The sequence below is a fragment of the Terrapene carolina genome, unplaced genomic scaffold (assembly GCF_002925995.2).
Source record: "Terrapene carolina triunguis isolate 2854851 unplaced genomic scaffold, T_m_triunguis-2.0 Scaffold23, whole genome shotgun sequence".
Lineage (NCBI taxonomy): Eukaryota > Metazoa > Chordata > Testudines > Emydidae > Terrapene > Terrapene triunguis.
This window is the reverse complement of record NW_020664374.1, coordinates 12,988,622-13,006,416: the sequence shown is the minus strand read 5'-3', so window position 1 is coordinate 13,006,416 and position 17,795 is coordinate 12,988,622. Positions and strand designations below refer to the sequence as shown.

The following is a 17,795-nucleotide window of genomic DNA, read 5'->3' as shown; positions in this document are numbered from 1 at the left end:
GGATAGCACCAGCTGGGCAGCAGCCTAGACGCGACTGGCCAGGGGCTGGGCGCAGCGTGCGCGCTGCTAGGTCCCCGCAGCAGGCCCGGGCTCGGGCCCGGGCACCAGAGCCGCAGCCGCCGAGCTTGGCCATCGGCTGCTTCCTCCCCCCGCGGCAGTGGGAGCTGCAGCAGCGGCTGCTCCCGAGTCCCACTGCCCAGGGGGGGGAGAACAGCCGCCACCTGGCCCCGCGGGCCGCCCGCCTACTCTCCCTACCGCCTGACTGAGTCCTGCCTGCTCGGGGCCAGGCCAGACTCTCACTCACCCTGGCCCTGCACTCCCCCTGTGTCTCCGGGGCCTCCCTCCAGCACTTGTGGAGGAAGGGTGTTTTTTTTTTTTTTTTTTGTCCCCCCCCCGGCATCCCGATATTTGACTTGGGTGATCTGGTCACCCTAAGACAGTATCACTCCTGAGCACTGTCCAGCAGGCAAAAAAGAAGCTTCTGCTCACCCTCCAAGATATGGAATTAGTTTTTTGATGACACAGGAGAGGTATATCGCTAGTGAAGTGAAGGGATTGTACAAGGAGAAAATGACATAGAATGCTTTACACTTGTTGGGTGCCTTTCACCTGAGGATCCCACTAGTGAGTGTTACAGCCCATATTTTAGAGATGGAGCAAACAAAGTCATTGAGTAAGCCTAATACATTTGCTCAAAGTCACACAGTGAGAGTTGGGAGAAGAACCAAGAGGTCCTGAGCCCTATTTACTGCTCTGAGGACTAAACCACATCACCTCCACAATAGAAAGATAGAGTGGGTCTGAGAACTACCCTCTGACCTCATTTAGTATGGCCTCTTAAGCCCTGAGTCACTCACTGCCTAGAGGAGGCATGCATCTTAGTCAGAAGGACAATGAAGGAGGGAGAGTTGATTATGTCTAAGCAGCTCAGTCACACCTCCACAATTTCACAACTGTTTGCTGACTGCAAATGTGTGGTTGCTTAACCTCTGGTTAAGAGCATTGCTGTTATGAGATAGCACTAGGGTGACAGTTAAATATTAAAAAACAACCCAGTAGCCCTAATGCTCGGCTGTAAAAACTCAATTAGTGGTTTGAATTACCTAATAGCTTCAAAAGTGCTATCTTGAAGCAAACAAGACTCAGTTAGGCCTGGTCTATACTAGGGGGGGTGTCGATGTAAGATACGCAACTTCAGCTGTGGGAATACCGTAGCTGAAGTCGCCGTATCTTATTCCAACTTACCTCCCGTCCTCACGGCGCGGGATCGATGGCGGCGGCTCCCCCGTCGACTCTGCTACCGCCGCTCGCTCCGGTGGAGTTCCGGAGTCGACAGGGAGCGCGTTCGGGGATTGATATATCGTGTTTCGACTATAAATCGATCCCCGATAAATCGATCGCTACCCGTCTGGACGTACCCTGAAATTCTGTTCAGTCTTCACTGCTGTTGTCAACAGTATAGCAATGGGTGGGAGAGGAGAGGTGAAAGTTCTACTGATGTGCTCGGATGTTTTCAGTCCCCAAGCAACCAGTGGAGCTGCTTAACAGAGTGGTCCAAGGAAACAACTGCAGCGGTATCATCGGATGTTTAAAAAATAATAAGCAGCAGAATGTCTGTCTTCAGGGATCTACCTTTCCTATCCTGGTCCAATATTAGGACAAGCTGAGCTAGGGGGCATGGACGCATGAAACATTGCATATTTCTGTAGGATATCTAATTTTTGGATAGGAGGCCAGAATGAAGGCAAATATAGGAGAGATGGGGCAGAATCAGAAAAGAGATACAGAAAGGAAGGGAAAGGCCTACATCAATCCCACTGTGGCTACTGCAAAAAGTCCATCATTCTATTTTAGCAGTGAAATGGCTTATTTTACTCCCACAATAATGACTTTGCTCTGGAAATTTAGAAAACCATTATTTTAAGCCCTATCCTCTAATGTGAAAATGTCTGATGCAATCAGTGATGGTTATGAGTACGTTTTTTTATAATTAAGAGTGAAGAGCCTCAATAAGTGCCTGAAGTATTTCTAAAAAAACGAGGAGTACTTGTGGTACCTTATAGACCGGGGTGGGCAAACTACGGCCCGCGGGCTGGATCCGGCCCCTCAGAGCTTTGGATCCGGCCCGCGGGATTGCCCCTCATGGCGCCACGGCCCCCACGCCGCTCTGCAGAAGCGGCCGACACCACTTCCCTGTGGTCCCTGGGCGGAGGGGCAGAAGGCTCCGTGCGTTGCCCATGCCTCCAGGCACCGCCTCCTGCAGCTCCTATTGGCCGGGAACGGGGAACCGCGGCCAATGGGAGCTTCGGGGAAGGTACCTGGAGGCGCGGCAAGAGCAGTGCATGCGGAGCCCTCCGCCCCTCCCTCCCCCAGGGGCCGCAGCGCTTCTTGGAGTGGCGCGGGGCCGGGGACAGGGCAGGTGTGCAGGGAGCCTGTCCTGGCCCTTGTGCGCGCCGCTGCCACCCCGGAGCCGCTTCAGGTAAGTGGCGCTGGGCCAGAGCCTGAACCCCTCCTGCACCCTGCCCCACAACTCCCTGCCCGCACCTCATACCCCTCCTGCACCCCAACCCCCTGCCCTAAACCCCCTGCTGCATCCTGCACCCCTGTGCACCCCAACCCCCTGCCACACCCCGCACCCCTCCTGTACCCCAACCCCCTTCCCTGAGCCCCCTCATATACCCTGCACCCCTCCTCTGCCCCAATTCCTTGTCCTGAGCCCCTTCCTGCACACCGCACCCCCTCCCACACCCCCTCCCTCCCGCACCCGAACCCCCTGCCCCAGCCCTGCTTACAATTTCCCCACCCAGATGTGGCCCTCGGCCCAAAAAGTTTGCTCACCCCTGTTATAGACTAACAAATTTATTTGGGCATAAGCTTTCGTGGGCTAAAACCTGAAGTACTCCTCATTGGTTTTGCTGATACAGACTAACATAGCTACCACTCTGAAGTATTTCTGTTTGCAGTCTTCTTGTAGCCATGTTAGTCCCAGGATATTAGAGAGACAAGGTGGATGAGGTAATATCTTTTATTGGACCAGCTTTTGTTGATGAGAGAGACAAGCTTGTGAGTTTACACAGAGCTCTTCTTCAGGTCTGGGAAATGTACTCAGGTGTCACAGCTAAATACAAGGTGGAACAGATTATTTAGGATAAGTAGTTCACACTTTTCAAGGGACCATTCAAGGTGAAGTGCCCCATTAACATCTCTGCAGTCATGGGAAGGGAAGCAGGGAGTGGGGAGCAGCTGTGAGGAGTTCTTAATGGGTTACAGATTATTGTAATAAGCCATAAATCCAGGGTCTCTGTTTGGTCCATGATTTTTAGTGTCTAGCAAAGTTATGAATTTAAGCTCCCAAGCTCATCTTTTGAAGGTGTTGTGCAGGTTTCCTTTGAGGATGAGGTTGAGAAGTCAGATGTAGAGTGATCACTTTGTGAAAAGTGTTCCCCCACAGGTGACAGGGTGTTTTTGTCTTTTATCATTTTCCTGTCTGAGTTCATTCGAGAGCATAGTGATTGTCTGGTTTCACCCACATAGTTGCTATTGGGGTATTTAGTGCACTGGATGAGGTACATCACATGTGATAGGCATGTGTAGGACCCATGGATCTTGAAAGGTGTGTTGTGGGGGTTGTTGTTCATTGTAGCAGTGGAGATATGTCTGCAGGTTTTGCATCTGTTGTTCTGGAAGGGTCTGGTGCAGCTTTGAGTTGGTGTGTCCTGGTCTGTGGGGAGCTTGCTTCTAATGATGAGCTTGGACAGGTGGGGGTTGATGGCAGGCCTGAAGAGGGGGTTCAGGAAAGATAGGGTCCCCATTGAGTGTAGGGTTGCCACCTTTCTAATTGATATTAGCTGGACCCTGAGGCCCCAACCCATACCTCCCCCCCTTCCTCCAAGGCCCCACCCCTTCCCCATCTCTTCCATTGAGGCCCCGCCCTTGCTCAGCCTCTTCTTCCCAAGGCCCCACCCCTATCACTCACTTCTCTCCCTCCCTGCCACTTGCTGGATAGTCTCCGCCTCCTCTCCCAGCTGGGTTCCCTCTTCTCTGGGGCTGGGACAGGAGCTGCTGTAGCCAAGCAGGAGCAGGTAGAAGGCAGCCCTAGCTGAGCAGGAGCTGGCATGGGTTAATGATCCAGTGCCTCCCCCTGCCCCACAGTAACCGGACTCTTGGTGTCAAAAACTGGGAATCTAGCTACTCTAAATGGCAACCGGACACAGAAGCCAAAAAATGGACTGTCTGGGTAAAACTCAGATGAGTGGCAACCCTAACTGAGTATAGGTTTTAGTTGTTTGATGATACGCCATATGGGTTCCAGCATGGGGTTTAGGTGACAACTAGGGGTGTGTGATTGGGAGGGGTGGGTTGTTTCTGTATTGAAGCAGGTTCTCTTAGGGTATTTGGGTGGCCCATTCCAGAATATGATCTACTTCTCTGGTAGAGTGATAGTGGTTTTGTGAGTGTTAAGGTACATATCCCAGACTTTCTCCTCAGAGCATATTCTGTGGTATCTGAGTGCCTGGCTGTAGATAACAGATTTCTTGGTGTTTTTGGGGTGGTTACTGAATCTATGAAGGTATGTATGGTGATCCGTAGGTTTCTTGTATATAGTTGCCTGTAGGGTTCCATTGCTGAAGCTGATTGTGGTGTCCAGAACGTTGATGCTGGTGTGGGAGTGTAGAGAGTTTAATGGATGGGTGGTGGTGGTTGAAGTTGTGGTGGCAGTCTGAGGGAATTTAAGTCATCTGTCCAGAGGATGAAAATATCATCTATGTACCTCAGATATATCATTGGTGTCTATGGTGCATTTGTCCAGAAATTCTCCTGCAAGATGGTCCATAGCATATTGGGGAGCCATCCTAGTACCCATTGCTGTACCCATGGTTTGGACAAACTGGTCGTTGCTGAATGTAAAATTGTTATGGGTGAGGATGAAATGGATGAGTTTGGCAATGTGTTAGGGGTGGATATCTGCTGGTTGTCCATTGTATTGCAAATATTTGAGGCAGGCAGCTAAGCTGTCATTGCTAGGATTGCTGTAGAGGGAGGTGACATGGCAAGAATGTTTGTGGAGGAAGTTGGTTGCGTCCTGGAGAAAGCTGGCCCTTTGTGTGGAAATCTGCACAACACTTTGAAAAGACGAGCCTAGGAGCTTAAATTTGAAATGTTGCTGGACACTAAAAATCATGGTCTGAAGAGACACTGAATTTATGGGTTATTACAGTTTGTAACCCACCAACAACCTCCCAGTAGCTTCACCCCCATCCTTTCCTCCCTATGACTGGAAGGCTGTTAATGGGCTATTTCAGCTTGAATTATCTATTGAAATGTGTGAATTACTTATGTTAAACAATCCCTTCCCTCTTGTATTTAGCAATGACACTGAGTACCTACCTTTCCCAGACCTGAAGTAGAGGTCTATGTAAGCTTTCAGAGGGGTAGTCATGTTAGTCTGTATCAGCAAAAAGGAGTCCTTGTGCCACCTTAGAGACTAAGGCGGTGTCTACATTGCCACTTTCAGCACTAAAACTTTTGTCGTTCAGGGGTGTGAAAAAACACACCCCTGAGCGACAAAAGGTTTAGCACTGAAAAGCGCCAGTATAGACAGTGCTTTATCGCCGGAAGCGAAAGCTACCACTGCTCGTTCAGGGGTGGTTTCTTTTTTTAATCGCCGGGAGAGCTCTCTCCCAGCGATAAAGCATGTCTACACTGCCCACATCACAGCCCTGCCATGGCCGCACTGTAAAGTGGGCAGTATAGACATACCCTAACACATTTATTTGGGCATAAGCTTTCGTGGGCTATAACCCACTTCATCAGATGCAACCTCATGAAGTGGGTTTTAGCCCACAAAAGTTTATGCCCAAACAAATTTGTTAGTCTCTAAGGTGCCACAAGGACTCCTCATTATTTCTATGTAAGCTTGTCTCTCTCACCAACAGAAGTTGAAACAATAAAAGATATTACCTCCGCCACCTTGTCTCTCTGAAGTATTTTTAAGTTACACTTCTCCAAACATCTGAAATTGAACAAAAGATTTTTCATATGAAACAACTTTGAATATAATCAAAATATGTTTCTTACTAAAGAACATGGTGGGGACTGAAAATATAATTAAATATACATGCATCTCAAATTCATACCTTTTTTGATTGGCTGACTGTTCCAGGAATATATTCCTTTTGATAGCTTTTTGACCATAACTCTTTCTTTCTTTCTTTTCTTAAGGTTCTCTCTGAAAATTTTCTTTGTCATAGTTGTTACCCTCTGTCCTTTCTCACCCTTGTATGCTCCCTCTCTTTCTATCATCAAGGTCCCCTCCCTTTTCTTTACTGTTCTTTCCTCCAGGCACCCCCATTTCCCTTTATGAGGTTTTTATCTTTTGAAGCCTCTAGTTCCATGTCTCCGATGCTCTCTCCTTGACATTTATTTTTGTTTTCAAATAATTATTGAAACATGTTCACCCCTGCTCCATCCTAACCTTCACAAGTGTATTTCATTGCCCTTTTGCAAATGACCATTTTAAGAAGCTATTTCCCCAGTGTTTTAGCTGCAATGCTTATGGGCAATATATTGGTAAGGAATGTTAGAAGTCTCTCTCCAAACCCTGGTAATCTACTTTCCGTTGGCTTCCTGCTGCAAAATATTCTATCTGCTTACAGCAAAGGAAGAGGGGCAACAATTAAAAAGAGTATATGCTATTATATGGAATGCCCCAGACTGAAATTAGTTTATAATGAATAAATAACAGAGCGCCAGAAACATTTCTTTTGTCTTTCTGGGGAAAGGGAACCATTTCTCAGGAAAACCAGATTTCTCAGTTTGGGTTGTTTTAGACTGATAGAGGTCCTTATATCTGTGAAGATGTTTGAAATATAATTTTTTCCCCTTGGGTGAATGATCTCCCTCTCATTCTTCTTTCTTCAGCTGATATTCAGTTCCCCACTAATTTCCCAAGAAGAAGAGCAGTACAAATTATTTAAAATTTGATGAAAACGGAACTCCTTCAGGGAATAAAAATATTCCACTGTCTGCAGGGCCGGTGCAACCTATTAGGCAACCTAGGCGGTCGCCTAGGGCGCTAGGATTTGGGGGGCGGCATTTTCTTCGGCAGCGGCCGGATTTTCGGCCGCCCCGGTCGCCGCCGGCATTTAGATGGAGGGAGCTGGGGCAGGGGGGTACAGGGAGGGCCGCCTGCAGCAAGTAAGTGGAGGGGGGGAGCGGCACGCAGGGGAACTCCCCGCCCCAGCTCACCTCTGCTCCGCCTCCTCCCCTGAGCATGCCGCCCCGCTCTGCTTCTCTCCTTCCCAGGCTTGTGGCGCCAAACAGCTGATTGGCACCGCAAGCCTGGGAGGCGGGAGAAGTGAAGCAGCGACGGCGTGTTCGGGGAGGAGGTGGAGCAGAGGTAAGCTGGGGTGGGGAGCTGCCGCACGGCTCCCCAGGTGGCGGGGGGGAGCTGCCACGGAGGAGTGCCTCAGGGGGGAGGGGGGGTGGGCAGCTGCTGCCGGGCTCGGGAAGGGGGCGGAGCAGAGGTGAGCTGGGGTGGGGAGCTGCCGCACAGCTCCCCAGGTGGGGGTGGGGAGCTGCCACGGGGGAGGCGCCTCAGGGCGGCGGGGGGGTTTGGGAGCTGCTGTGGGGGAGGTGCCTCAGGGCGGGGGTGGGCGGGGAGCTGCCGCAGGGCTCGGGGAGGGCACAAGGTGGAGGTTTCGCCTAGGACGCGAAACATCCTTGCACTGGCCCTGACTGTCTGCCAGAAACAAAGCTGTTGAGGACCACCTCCCCCCTCACATCAACTTTGTTATAGATCCTTTTCTCATGATAATTTAAAAATATAATCTGAGTTATGAAGATGGGAGATCTATAACTGGAACCTTTTGAGTACTGTAAATAACCTCTAGAACACAGTATACCAGTTTAATAGATTAATATGTGCAGCATATATTTTGAGTCATTTTATTAAATGATTTCATGTTAAAATGTCATTTTAAAAGATTATTCCTTTCCCAAGATTTACATTCTACCTTTGGGTTATGGTCAGTGAAATTCCTTGATAATCTGCCCTATTCCATTGTGGTATGCAGTGTTATTGTAGTCATGTCAGTCCCAGGATATTAGCGAGACAAGGTGGGCGAGGTAATATCTTTTTTCATTTAAAAAAATCTTTCATTTATTTTTTCTTCAGGTTTGAGACCTGAAGAACTGTGTGTAGCTCGAAAGCCTGTCTCTCTCACCAACAGAAGTTGGTCCAATAAAAGATCTGACCTCACCCACCTTGTGTGTCTATTTTAGGGTATGTCTACACAGCGCTTTAACATGGCTGTGTAGTTGTGGCTCCAGTGGTGGAAGAGAGCTCTCCCAGCGCTGTAATAAAGCCACCTCTGCAAGGGGAGTAGCTACCAGTGTGGCTTCCAGTGCTGTAGCACTATCTACACTGTCACTTTACAGCGCTGAAACTTGCATCGCTCAGGGAGGTGTTTTTTCACACCCCTGAGCAAAGAAAGGTTCAGCGCTGTAAGTGGCAGTGTAGACAAGGCCTTATTGTGAGCACACGAGATCTAGTAAATCCTGTTTACAGATAGACTTAGCAGAATTCAATTTTCATTTTTATATGATTTAGATGGATAATATCAATGTTTATTTTTAAGCATTTTTATTTAATTATCAGTTGAAATTTTCACAGTTGCGGGAAGTTATGGGGGTGAAAATAATTATTTAATGACAGTAGACACTGAGATTCAAAAAGCTAAAGTATTATAATCATTAAAACACAAATTGTCAATATCATATGTCCAATTTTTAGCCTTAAATCAAATTCTAAGTTCTCAAGCAGCATTTTTCTTACCTTGCCTATATGTAAATTTTGATTATCGATGGAAATATTCTTTGTTGTTTTGTGTGTGTATGGTGAAACTGACGTTTATTGACATTTACTGATAAAAATCTAAGCCTTCTAAACCTAGATATTGTAAATTACATGGCACTAGGGCATGGGCACTCCTTCAGTTACAATTGTGGGTGAAAACAACGAGGAGTCCTTGTGGCACCTTAGAGACTAACAAATTTATTTGGGCATAAGCTTTCATGGGCTAAAACCCAGTTGTTTTTGCTGATAAACACGGCTACCACTCTGAAAATTGTGGGTGAGTTGCTCTTAAAACTAATACTTCCAAAGTTTTAGAATAGGCCCCCAGTTGGGATTTCCAGAGTCCTGATTTCTAGGAGAAAGTCTGATTGTCACTCTTCTATAAACACTGTTTGCTGGATGGAGTTCAGGCAGATGTGCCCTCATGCAAATACAAGTTGAACTGGAAGCAGATGCTTTTGGCGTCTGGTTGGGGACTGTCTGAGTTAGGTCTCACCTGGCTGGTTCCCCCCCCACATGTGCCTTCTCTTGCGTCTGCTGAATCCTGCATCACCAAACCCTTTCTCTTGCCCCCCTCACCCTGCTGTAGCAAGGAGGCCTCTTTTCCCGGGCTCCAGCCTTCCCCCCGCGGCGCCCCCTCCCAAGGTAGCAGGGCCTGCTAGGACTGAGCCTTCGGCTGAGGGAGGGAGGGAGGGAGACAGGCAGGGGGCTTTCTCGGGCGCTCCTTACACCATGGCTTAATGTGCTCCCGCTGGCTGGGAGTCCCGGGCTCGGGACTGAGTCTGGGGCAAGGGACTGTCTCTTGCACCCCCCGCTTCTTTCTCAGGTGTAGGCGGGCGCAGCCCCGCCTGCTCCCGCCCCTCCGGCCGAGCCCCAGAGGGAGGCCCGGCTGCCGGGTCAGAGCGGAGCTGCTTTCTTGCTAAGCCCGGCTAGCGCTGCGTGCGGAAGGAATCAACCCCCGCCCCCCTCCGGCTGCGCTGGGACCGCCGCGGCTCCTCCTGCTCCGCCGGGACCAAGCGGGGCTGGCCGGAGGAGAAGGGGCGGGAGCGCGGCAAGAAGTTGCAGGCGGCTCTGCAGGATGGTGCCAGAGGCTGCGGGGTTGGAGCCCGCGGGCGCTGCTGCCGCCAGGGCGCTGTGAAGGGGCGGCGAGGGCCAGCCGCGCTCGCCTGCTGCCGCCGCCGTGGGGGGCGACTGTCCCCAGCCATGGGAGACTCGGTGTTTAACGAGAAGCCGGCGCTTTACTACGCGGTGAGTGGATGCCCCGAGTAAGGCTGGGGCTGCAGCCGGGGTGCAGAGGGGCCGGGGGGGGGGATGCGCTGAGGGGTTCCCGTCATTAGTGCGCGGGCCCTCCTCTGGCAGGGACTTTGCCCGTTTCCCGCAGGGAGCTGCCTGGGCTGCCGAGTCCCGGGCTGGGCGCGCCTGGGTGACCTGCCCCTCACGCCTGTAGCATCGCTCCCGGCACCGGGGCGGGCGGGGGAAGGGCCTTTGGGGCCGTCGGTGGAAGAGGAAGGCGCAGCCTCTCCCGCCAATGCTAGCGGTAACTGAGCAGCCATGCACCTTGCTCCGTCCGAGCCCGTCAGTGCCCCCCGTGGCCTCTCGGCGAGTGCTGCACCCCGCGTGGGGCTCTCTGCGGGGCCGGCCGGCTGCCTCCCCCTCGCCACAAACTTGCCAACCCCTCCAGGCGGGCAAGGACGGGTCTGCGGCTGCTGGGCTGCAAGAGCAGCGTCTGGAGCCAGAGTGGGGACATGGGGCGAGCCTGGGGGGATGAGGCTCCTCGGCTGAGTGCCCGGTGGCTGGGCGCGTGGGACTGGTCCCTTTCCTCCCTAATCCGCTCACTCCCTTGGGCAAGCAGGCTGGAAGAACAGGAACAAAACTGCGCCGGCTCCTCTCCAGTTCCTAATGATCTGCGAGGGGTCAGGAAGTAGGGCCAGTGTTTGCTTGGACAGTGGATAGTTGGGGAGGTTTTTTTAAGGCATTTCTTTTCATACGAATGCGCTTAAAAAGGGGGTTGTGGTTGTTGCATCTGGGTGTGGCATTACATGGGATCCCTCAAGGTTTCCTCTGTCTTTCCTCCTCTGTGAGAGGCCGGCACTGTATGTAACAGGACTGGAGTTTGTCAGCTCTCGTGTCTGCCAAGAATAAAGTGCAGGGAAGGGAGGATGCATCTCCTTAGAACTATTGCGGCTGTTACTTAGAAAGGAAACCAGCAGAAAGCATTACTTACTAAGGGATTTGGTTGTGAGAATTATGTAAATGGGCTGTACCATGACAGGCACTCAGATAGCCTGCTGATGGGGTACAGTATAAGAACTTAAATAGGTTAAAATACTAAAGATTTTTCTTTGTATGAGGGGTAACACTGCCTTTTTTGAGGAGAGGGTGAGATGTGGTTATTCTTAAAATTAACACAAGGAAGTTTTTAAAAGCTAGCTTTGTGAATACAATATGCACAAACCATAACCTTTCATTTCTTTTTGTAAGGCAACTTTTAGAACTGGGCTGTTCTTGCATAATGTTCTTTAAAGAAGTGATGCGACTCTTCATCACAGTTACATTGGCATTTTGTCCTTTTTCCCTAACAAGTTGAATGGAAGAACGAATTGCCAGTACTTGAAGTCATTTTCAGTTACTGATTCTTTTGCTGCTTCTCCGGCATTTTATGTGATAAGACCATTTTGTATCATTTACTTTACAAGAGCTGAACTCTTGAGAAACCACTTCCTTTTTACCAGCCTTATTAGGAACATTTTCTCTGTTGTTTGGGTGAAAAAAGCAACTGTCTCCACTCTGTTTATTGCCTGAAGCCATATGCAAAAGTTAGAATTATTAAGAACATGCTCACATTTACACTGGTGTAAACCAGGAATAATTCTATTGCAGTTAGTAGAGTCACATAGATGTAAATCATGTATAAGTGACAGCAACATTGGGCCTGTAACTTTTATCAGTATTGGAATTCAGCTGCTAGGAAAACTAGGGACACCCTCTTCCATGTAGTCTGATGTCCAATCTTGAGACAGAATGTGGCACCTTGAACTATTAGGGCTCATCCCCCACATTGCCATTATACAACTTTTAGGTTGCACATTTGTTTAAATGAAAACTTTAAGTGAACATTCAGGAGTGAAGTAGTGTTTGCATCTTTCTTCAGTTACATACTTTTATACTGAGTGTGGGGTTCTGAAAATATTTTCATACCCACTCAACCATAGTATTGCTCCGTCACAGATAGTACTTAGTAGACTCAGCTAATGAAGAAGATTCTAAAAGCCGGTTGCTTCTGTATGAATATTTTTAATCTATTCCAGCTCTCTGTAGTGGTAATAAATCCGCTGAACTATTAGTTACTGTCAGTAAATGAGCAGTCCCTTTGAAAATCTGATATTTCACTCTTTTTTTTGCTTTTACATCTTTGGTTGAGATAACTGTATATACAGTACCTGTTTACCATGCTACATACAGGGTCCTATTTGTTTAGTGGGACTATTGCCCCACTAATATTTGGAGAAGTTTCTCAAACTGACACAAAGTTTATAGAGACTAGGTGGGTGAGGTAATATCTTGTATTGGGCCAACTTCTGTATAAAATAAAAGATATTAGCTCAGCCCACCTTGTCTCTCTAATATCCTGGGACTAACACAGCTACAACAACACTGCATACACAAAATTTGTCACATACTACAACTTCTGTTGCTTCCTGTGATCATGTTTGTAAGCTCACCATGAAGCTACCAGCTAGAACCATGTTTCTCTTGGTTTTCCACTAGTTCATCTTCATGGCAGCAGTGAGCTGACATAAAGTTCAGGTCTGCTGTCATGCAAAGAAGCAAGCTCCATGATCAGCCACATCAGAAAAGTGGCAAGAACGACAACTGTTGTAATTGTGCTGTTTTGTTTGTATTATTCTGCATCATGGTAGAGGAGAAAATGTAATTATAAAAATAAAGTTAACATCAGTAAATTAATCAAATTTCCCTTTAAAAGGCCTAATGTTTAATTGAGCTATATTGTCTGCATGAAAAATGCAAAGGAGGGATAACAGTTTGATAGCAAGATTTAGATCCTGATCCAGCAAAGCACGTATGCATGTGCTTAACTTTAAGCCTGTGAATAGTAGTTGACTTCAGGGGTTTTACATTAAGCACATGCTTAAGTATTTTGTTGGATTGAAGCCTTAGTCACTACTATTTGAATGTCACTTATTGCTATTTCTTTTAATTTTAAATAGTTGTGTGGACTAAATAAAAAAGCAAGTTCTTGGATTATGTTAATGATGATATGAAATAAAAATTGTGCTCTTACAGTATTGTTTAGCCACAAATATTTATTATTGGACTATTTACTTATGTGCCATTCTTTAAAAAATAAAAGGGAATAAAATAACATATAGAATAGCATTGTAACTCACAAAGTTCATGATATATTTCTAAGCATGTGCTAGGTATAAAAATGTAACCTTAGTGCTGTTGTCCATAAAGAATCAGGTGTAACTATTTAGCTGAAACTAATATTATAATATGGAAAGTGGAATTGCCTTCTCGGATCACATGACTGTTATCGGGTTTGATCCTACTCCCTTTGAAGTTGGTGGGAATTTTGCTATTGATTTCAGTGGGAGCAAGATTGCCAACTATTTTCTTATTTCACAGCTATGCTTTGAATTAAATGCTGGAGCCTTATCACTGAAAAAACACTTCAACTGGCGAACAGTTTATTCCTGTCAACTAGTTGGAACATCTATTTTTTTTTAAAAGTTAGCTAATGGGAAATTTTGATGTTTCAATCAGAATGGTTTTTCTTCCACAATTTGTTCTAACATTCAGCCTGTTTTCTTGTTTTAACTTAATTCCATTATTACCTCCTAACTATATAATTTGGACCACCCCAAATAATTCCTCTCCCTAGTTGGTGTTTACATCATTGCAGTATTGTAAATACTTGAAGATGCTTATTTCGCCTTGCCAGTTGCCATCTAGCCAAGTAGGATGCTTTAATCTTTCTTCCCAAGCCAGTCCCATTAGCCCATTAATCATCTTTGTTATTCTCTGCTGAATCCCCTCTTATTTAATAATTTCTTTCTGGTATTGAGGGGGTTTAGAGCTGAATACAGTGTTCCAGGTGCTGTTTCACAAGAGCTGAATAAAGGGGGATTGTCACCTCCCTGATATGGGATGGGAGGCCTCTGCCTATTCATTCTTAAATTTATATTAACTTTTGAATTCTTTAATAGCAATTAAAAAAAAATGCTACAGCTCCACGTTTTTAACCTTAAATACTTATTAAGCAGCATTATAATATTTACATTATTTTTAAAAGGTCATTGCCAACTTGAAATCTAGTCAATTAAAGGTGATTTAAAAGTAGTTTCAGGCACTACACCTGTTTGTAAGTTCCTGTGATGGGGGGGGGATGGGTATAAATCCCTCCAATGGGCCAGGGTCTAGCCTGAAGACAGTGACTTAAATCAGCCCTGCCCTGAGACATATGCCAGAAGTGGCCAGCCTGGAGAGAGAGGCTGGAGTTATCAGGAGGGACAAGATATAAAAGGGGAAGGCAGGCCTTGGATGTGTCTGCCCTGACCAGCAAAACTCCCACTGTTCAACTAGCTGGGAGGGGAAAAGAGAGAGTCTAGTTATTTCATTGTGGGGTTTTTTTGAGGAAAAGAAGATTTTTTTAGCAATAGTCAGGGACATGTCCTTCTTTCTGGCCCAGTCTTTTGTCAATTGACACTCAACTGCTGTGGCACCTTCACAGACTCTCTGGTAATTTTTGTGCTTTTAAATATTTCTCTCTCCTGTTGCTGTGTACAGAGGAGACTGACTATGCACACAGTGCTTTCCAAAAAAAGTGTCATATTTAAGTTAGAAGGATCCTTTAAAACTAAGAGCTAGGACAATAAAAATCCATGGTTGAGGAAAATTGAAGTACTTAAGAATTTATTTTTGCAGAATCCTAGACTTACTTTTTAAATAGAGTTGCTTGTACTTCTGGTTTGAAGGTATGCTATCTGATGTCTTGTGTCTGAAGCCGTTAACAGATTGAAACAATAGAACTGTGTGCTACAAATATCTCCCTTTTATTTCAATGGTTATAGTAAGTCCCAAGTGTCATTTATCTTAGTGGAATGATAACTTTGAACCTTCTTTTTTTAAAAAATAGTAGCAATTTTTTCAATTACTCAAATAATCAAAGGAGTATTCAATTGTTTTCACATTGCTGTTTCAAATTAATAGAATTTCAGGATACAAGGAATATTTTCAGCTACATTGCATGAACAAATTAGCTATCCCAATTAGCAACAGTTTTTCTGGGCCCGAGCATCTAGTTTTTACAGATTAACCAATCCTATTGTCTGAAAAAGCGTGGGTTGTTTGTTTTCTGGAGAAAAATGATAGATCATGATTTGAGATTATTATTGAGCCCAATCTTGCATTCTTGACTTGGTGGCAGAATTCCCATTGACTGCAGTGATTCACATTACAAAATCATAAAAATTTGGAAAGTGGCTTTTCTGTAAAGCTTTAAAAAAAAAAAAAAAAAAAACCCAACAACATTGTGCCACTCAGCAATGAATCCTATGTCAAGCTTAGAATGATATTTATGGACACTGAAGTCTATTCATGTTTCATTGATCATGGAAAGTTTCAGTGACTCTGACCATTGAGAAGCCAGGTTGAAAGAAGGAGAGGTCTCCTCTATTGTAGAGAGCAGAATAAAATCCTGTCAGGTATCAAAGGGTAGCCGTGTTAGTCTGGATCTGTAAAAGCAGCAAAGAGTCCTGTGGCACCTTATAGACTAACAGACGTATAGGAGCATGAGTTTTCGTGGATGCATCCGAAGAAGTGGGTATTCACCCACGAAAGCTCATGCTCCTATACGTCTGTTAGTCTATAAGATGCCACAAGACTCTTTGCTGAATAAAATCCTGTGTGTGTCACAAGCTCTTAGAAATTTTCAGAGTGAAAGTACAATTCAGTTCAAGTTAGTTAATATTTGTACCATATGGTGAAAAGGCTAAGTAGTCTTGGCTCTGAACATGCCCATGTGTATGAATTTTGTACCTCTTGTGGTACACACCTGTGCATGTGTTTTGCCTGCTTTAACCTCTCAGTGACTCTGCTATCCTTTTCTTGGCTAACGAACCTTTGGTTGGTTTACTGTGGAATTGGCTACCAGCGTTGTCTTTGGTGTTGGATCTAGAGTGCCAATTAATCTGGGGTGAGTAACTGGTCTCTTGGTACTGGGAGCAGGCTTGTGTGGTGTGATGTTTGGTTTGAATGACCTTTTATCGCAAGGTCCAGTTTGTTTGGGTGGCAGGCTGGACTGGAGAGTCAAGGGTGACTCCATGGTGGGACTGGTACAGTGATCCAGGAGTTCACGTTTGTTACTGGCTTGGTGAAATCTAATTATGGAACACACCACCTGTTTTGGATATCTGCCCTGTTTTCTGGCAGTCTGCCCTGAGGTGGGCACTCACAGTCATGGGCCGCTCCAGACAGTGTGACAAAGGAAACTCAGTATAGTTCATCTCTAATAGGAGATTTGTCCAACCTGCATTAACACAGCTTCTCTGTGAATGAACTTTAAAGCACAGTGTTGTGGAAGTCTGTGCAAGTAGCAGATTCTTACACAGTTGGTCAGTAGCAGGCTTAGTCCTGGAAGGAAAGTTGGCCTTGTAGATAATGCACAGGCCGGGGAACTGAGAAATCTGGGTTCTATTCCAGGCTTTGCCACACATTCCGCATATAACTCTGAACAAGTCACTTCACCTTTCTGTGCCTCAGTTTTCCTGTGAACATACTTCCTTGCCTCAGGGAGTTGTTTTTGTGGATTAACGCATTAATGCTTGGGAGGTGCTCAGATACTAAGGTGATGTGATAGAAATAAAAATAATAGACTCTGTGGGTTTGGTGTTTATCTAACAGTTTGGTTCAGATTTTTTCCTCTGGAACTCGACAACTTTCTAAATCTGCATCTGGGTCAGCAGTGCCTGCCGAGGAATCAGGCACGAGCTGCGACCTTTTTGTTGTTTAGTTTTTGCATTTCTTTCAGCCTGGAGAATGAAGTTATTCACTCTTATGACGATCAGTGCCATAGAAGTATTTAGATAGTCAGTGCAATTTTTCTTTGTTGTTAGTTGCTGGTTATTTTCACTTTCTGAGCCCTGGTCTACCCTACAATTTAATGTTGGTATAATTAGGTCTCTTAGGGGTGTGGAAAATCCACACACCTGAGCAACATAGTTATCTGACCTAATCCCCAGTGTAGACATCGCTACCGCCTCTCGGGGAGGTAGAGAACCTACGCCAATGGGAGAAGCTCTCCTGTTGTTGGCATAGGTAGCATCTTCACTAAGCACTCCAGTGCAGCTATGATGTTGCAGCTCTGTAAGGCTACGTCTACACTGCGCACCTTACAACGGCGCGGCTGTGCCACTGCAGCTGCGCCATTGTAAAGTGCGCTGTGTAGCCACTCTTTATTGCCGGGAGAGAGCTCTCCTGGCGTCAAAATAAAACCACCTCCAACGAGGGGCGGTAGCTTCATCCCCGGGAGCGTGGCTCTCACCGACGCTGTCCACACTGGTGCTTTTCGACGCTAAAACTTTTGTCGTTCAGGGGTGTGTTGTTTCACACCACGAGAGACAAAAGTTTTAGTGACGAAAGTGCCAGTGTAGACAAACCCCTAGTCTCATGCTTTATTAACACAATACTGCAATGCACGCATTGCATAGACTGCAGGGGAATATTTTTATAAATTCCAACAGAAATAAATATTTTATACACACACACATAACACATATACATATATATAAAGTCAGGATGCATTTTTTGTTGTTGTTGCAGCTTTTGAAAAAGCTTATTTCTACAAAATCTTCTTTTTGAGTCAAAATAGACCTGACAGTATCCCCTTAAGAAACAAACCAATTCTATTTGATAT

General features: G+C 46.2%; 1 protein-coding gene across 2 annotated transcripts in view; it reads left to right on the top strand.

Moving 5' to 3' along the window:
- LOC113406221 (rho GTPase-activating protein 6-like) overlaps nucleotides 1-17,795 on the top strand; it is a 450,389-nt gene that overhangs the window by 211,900 nt on the left and 220,694 nt on the right. Inside the window, exon 1 of one of the 2 annotated variants that reach the window (XM_026649580.1) lies at nucleotides 9,928-10,105. The exons of the other annotated variant lie outside the window; for it this stretch is intronic. Within the exon in view, the coding sequence (XP_026505365.1) occupies nucleotides 10,061-10,105 (45 nt within the window). The 5' untranslated portion in view covers nucleotides 9,928-10,060. Of the gene's footprint in view, nucleotides 1-9,927; nucleotides 10,106-17,795 lie in introns of those variants that run through there. 2 annotated transcript variants of the gene reach the window in all.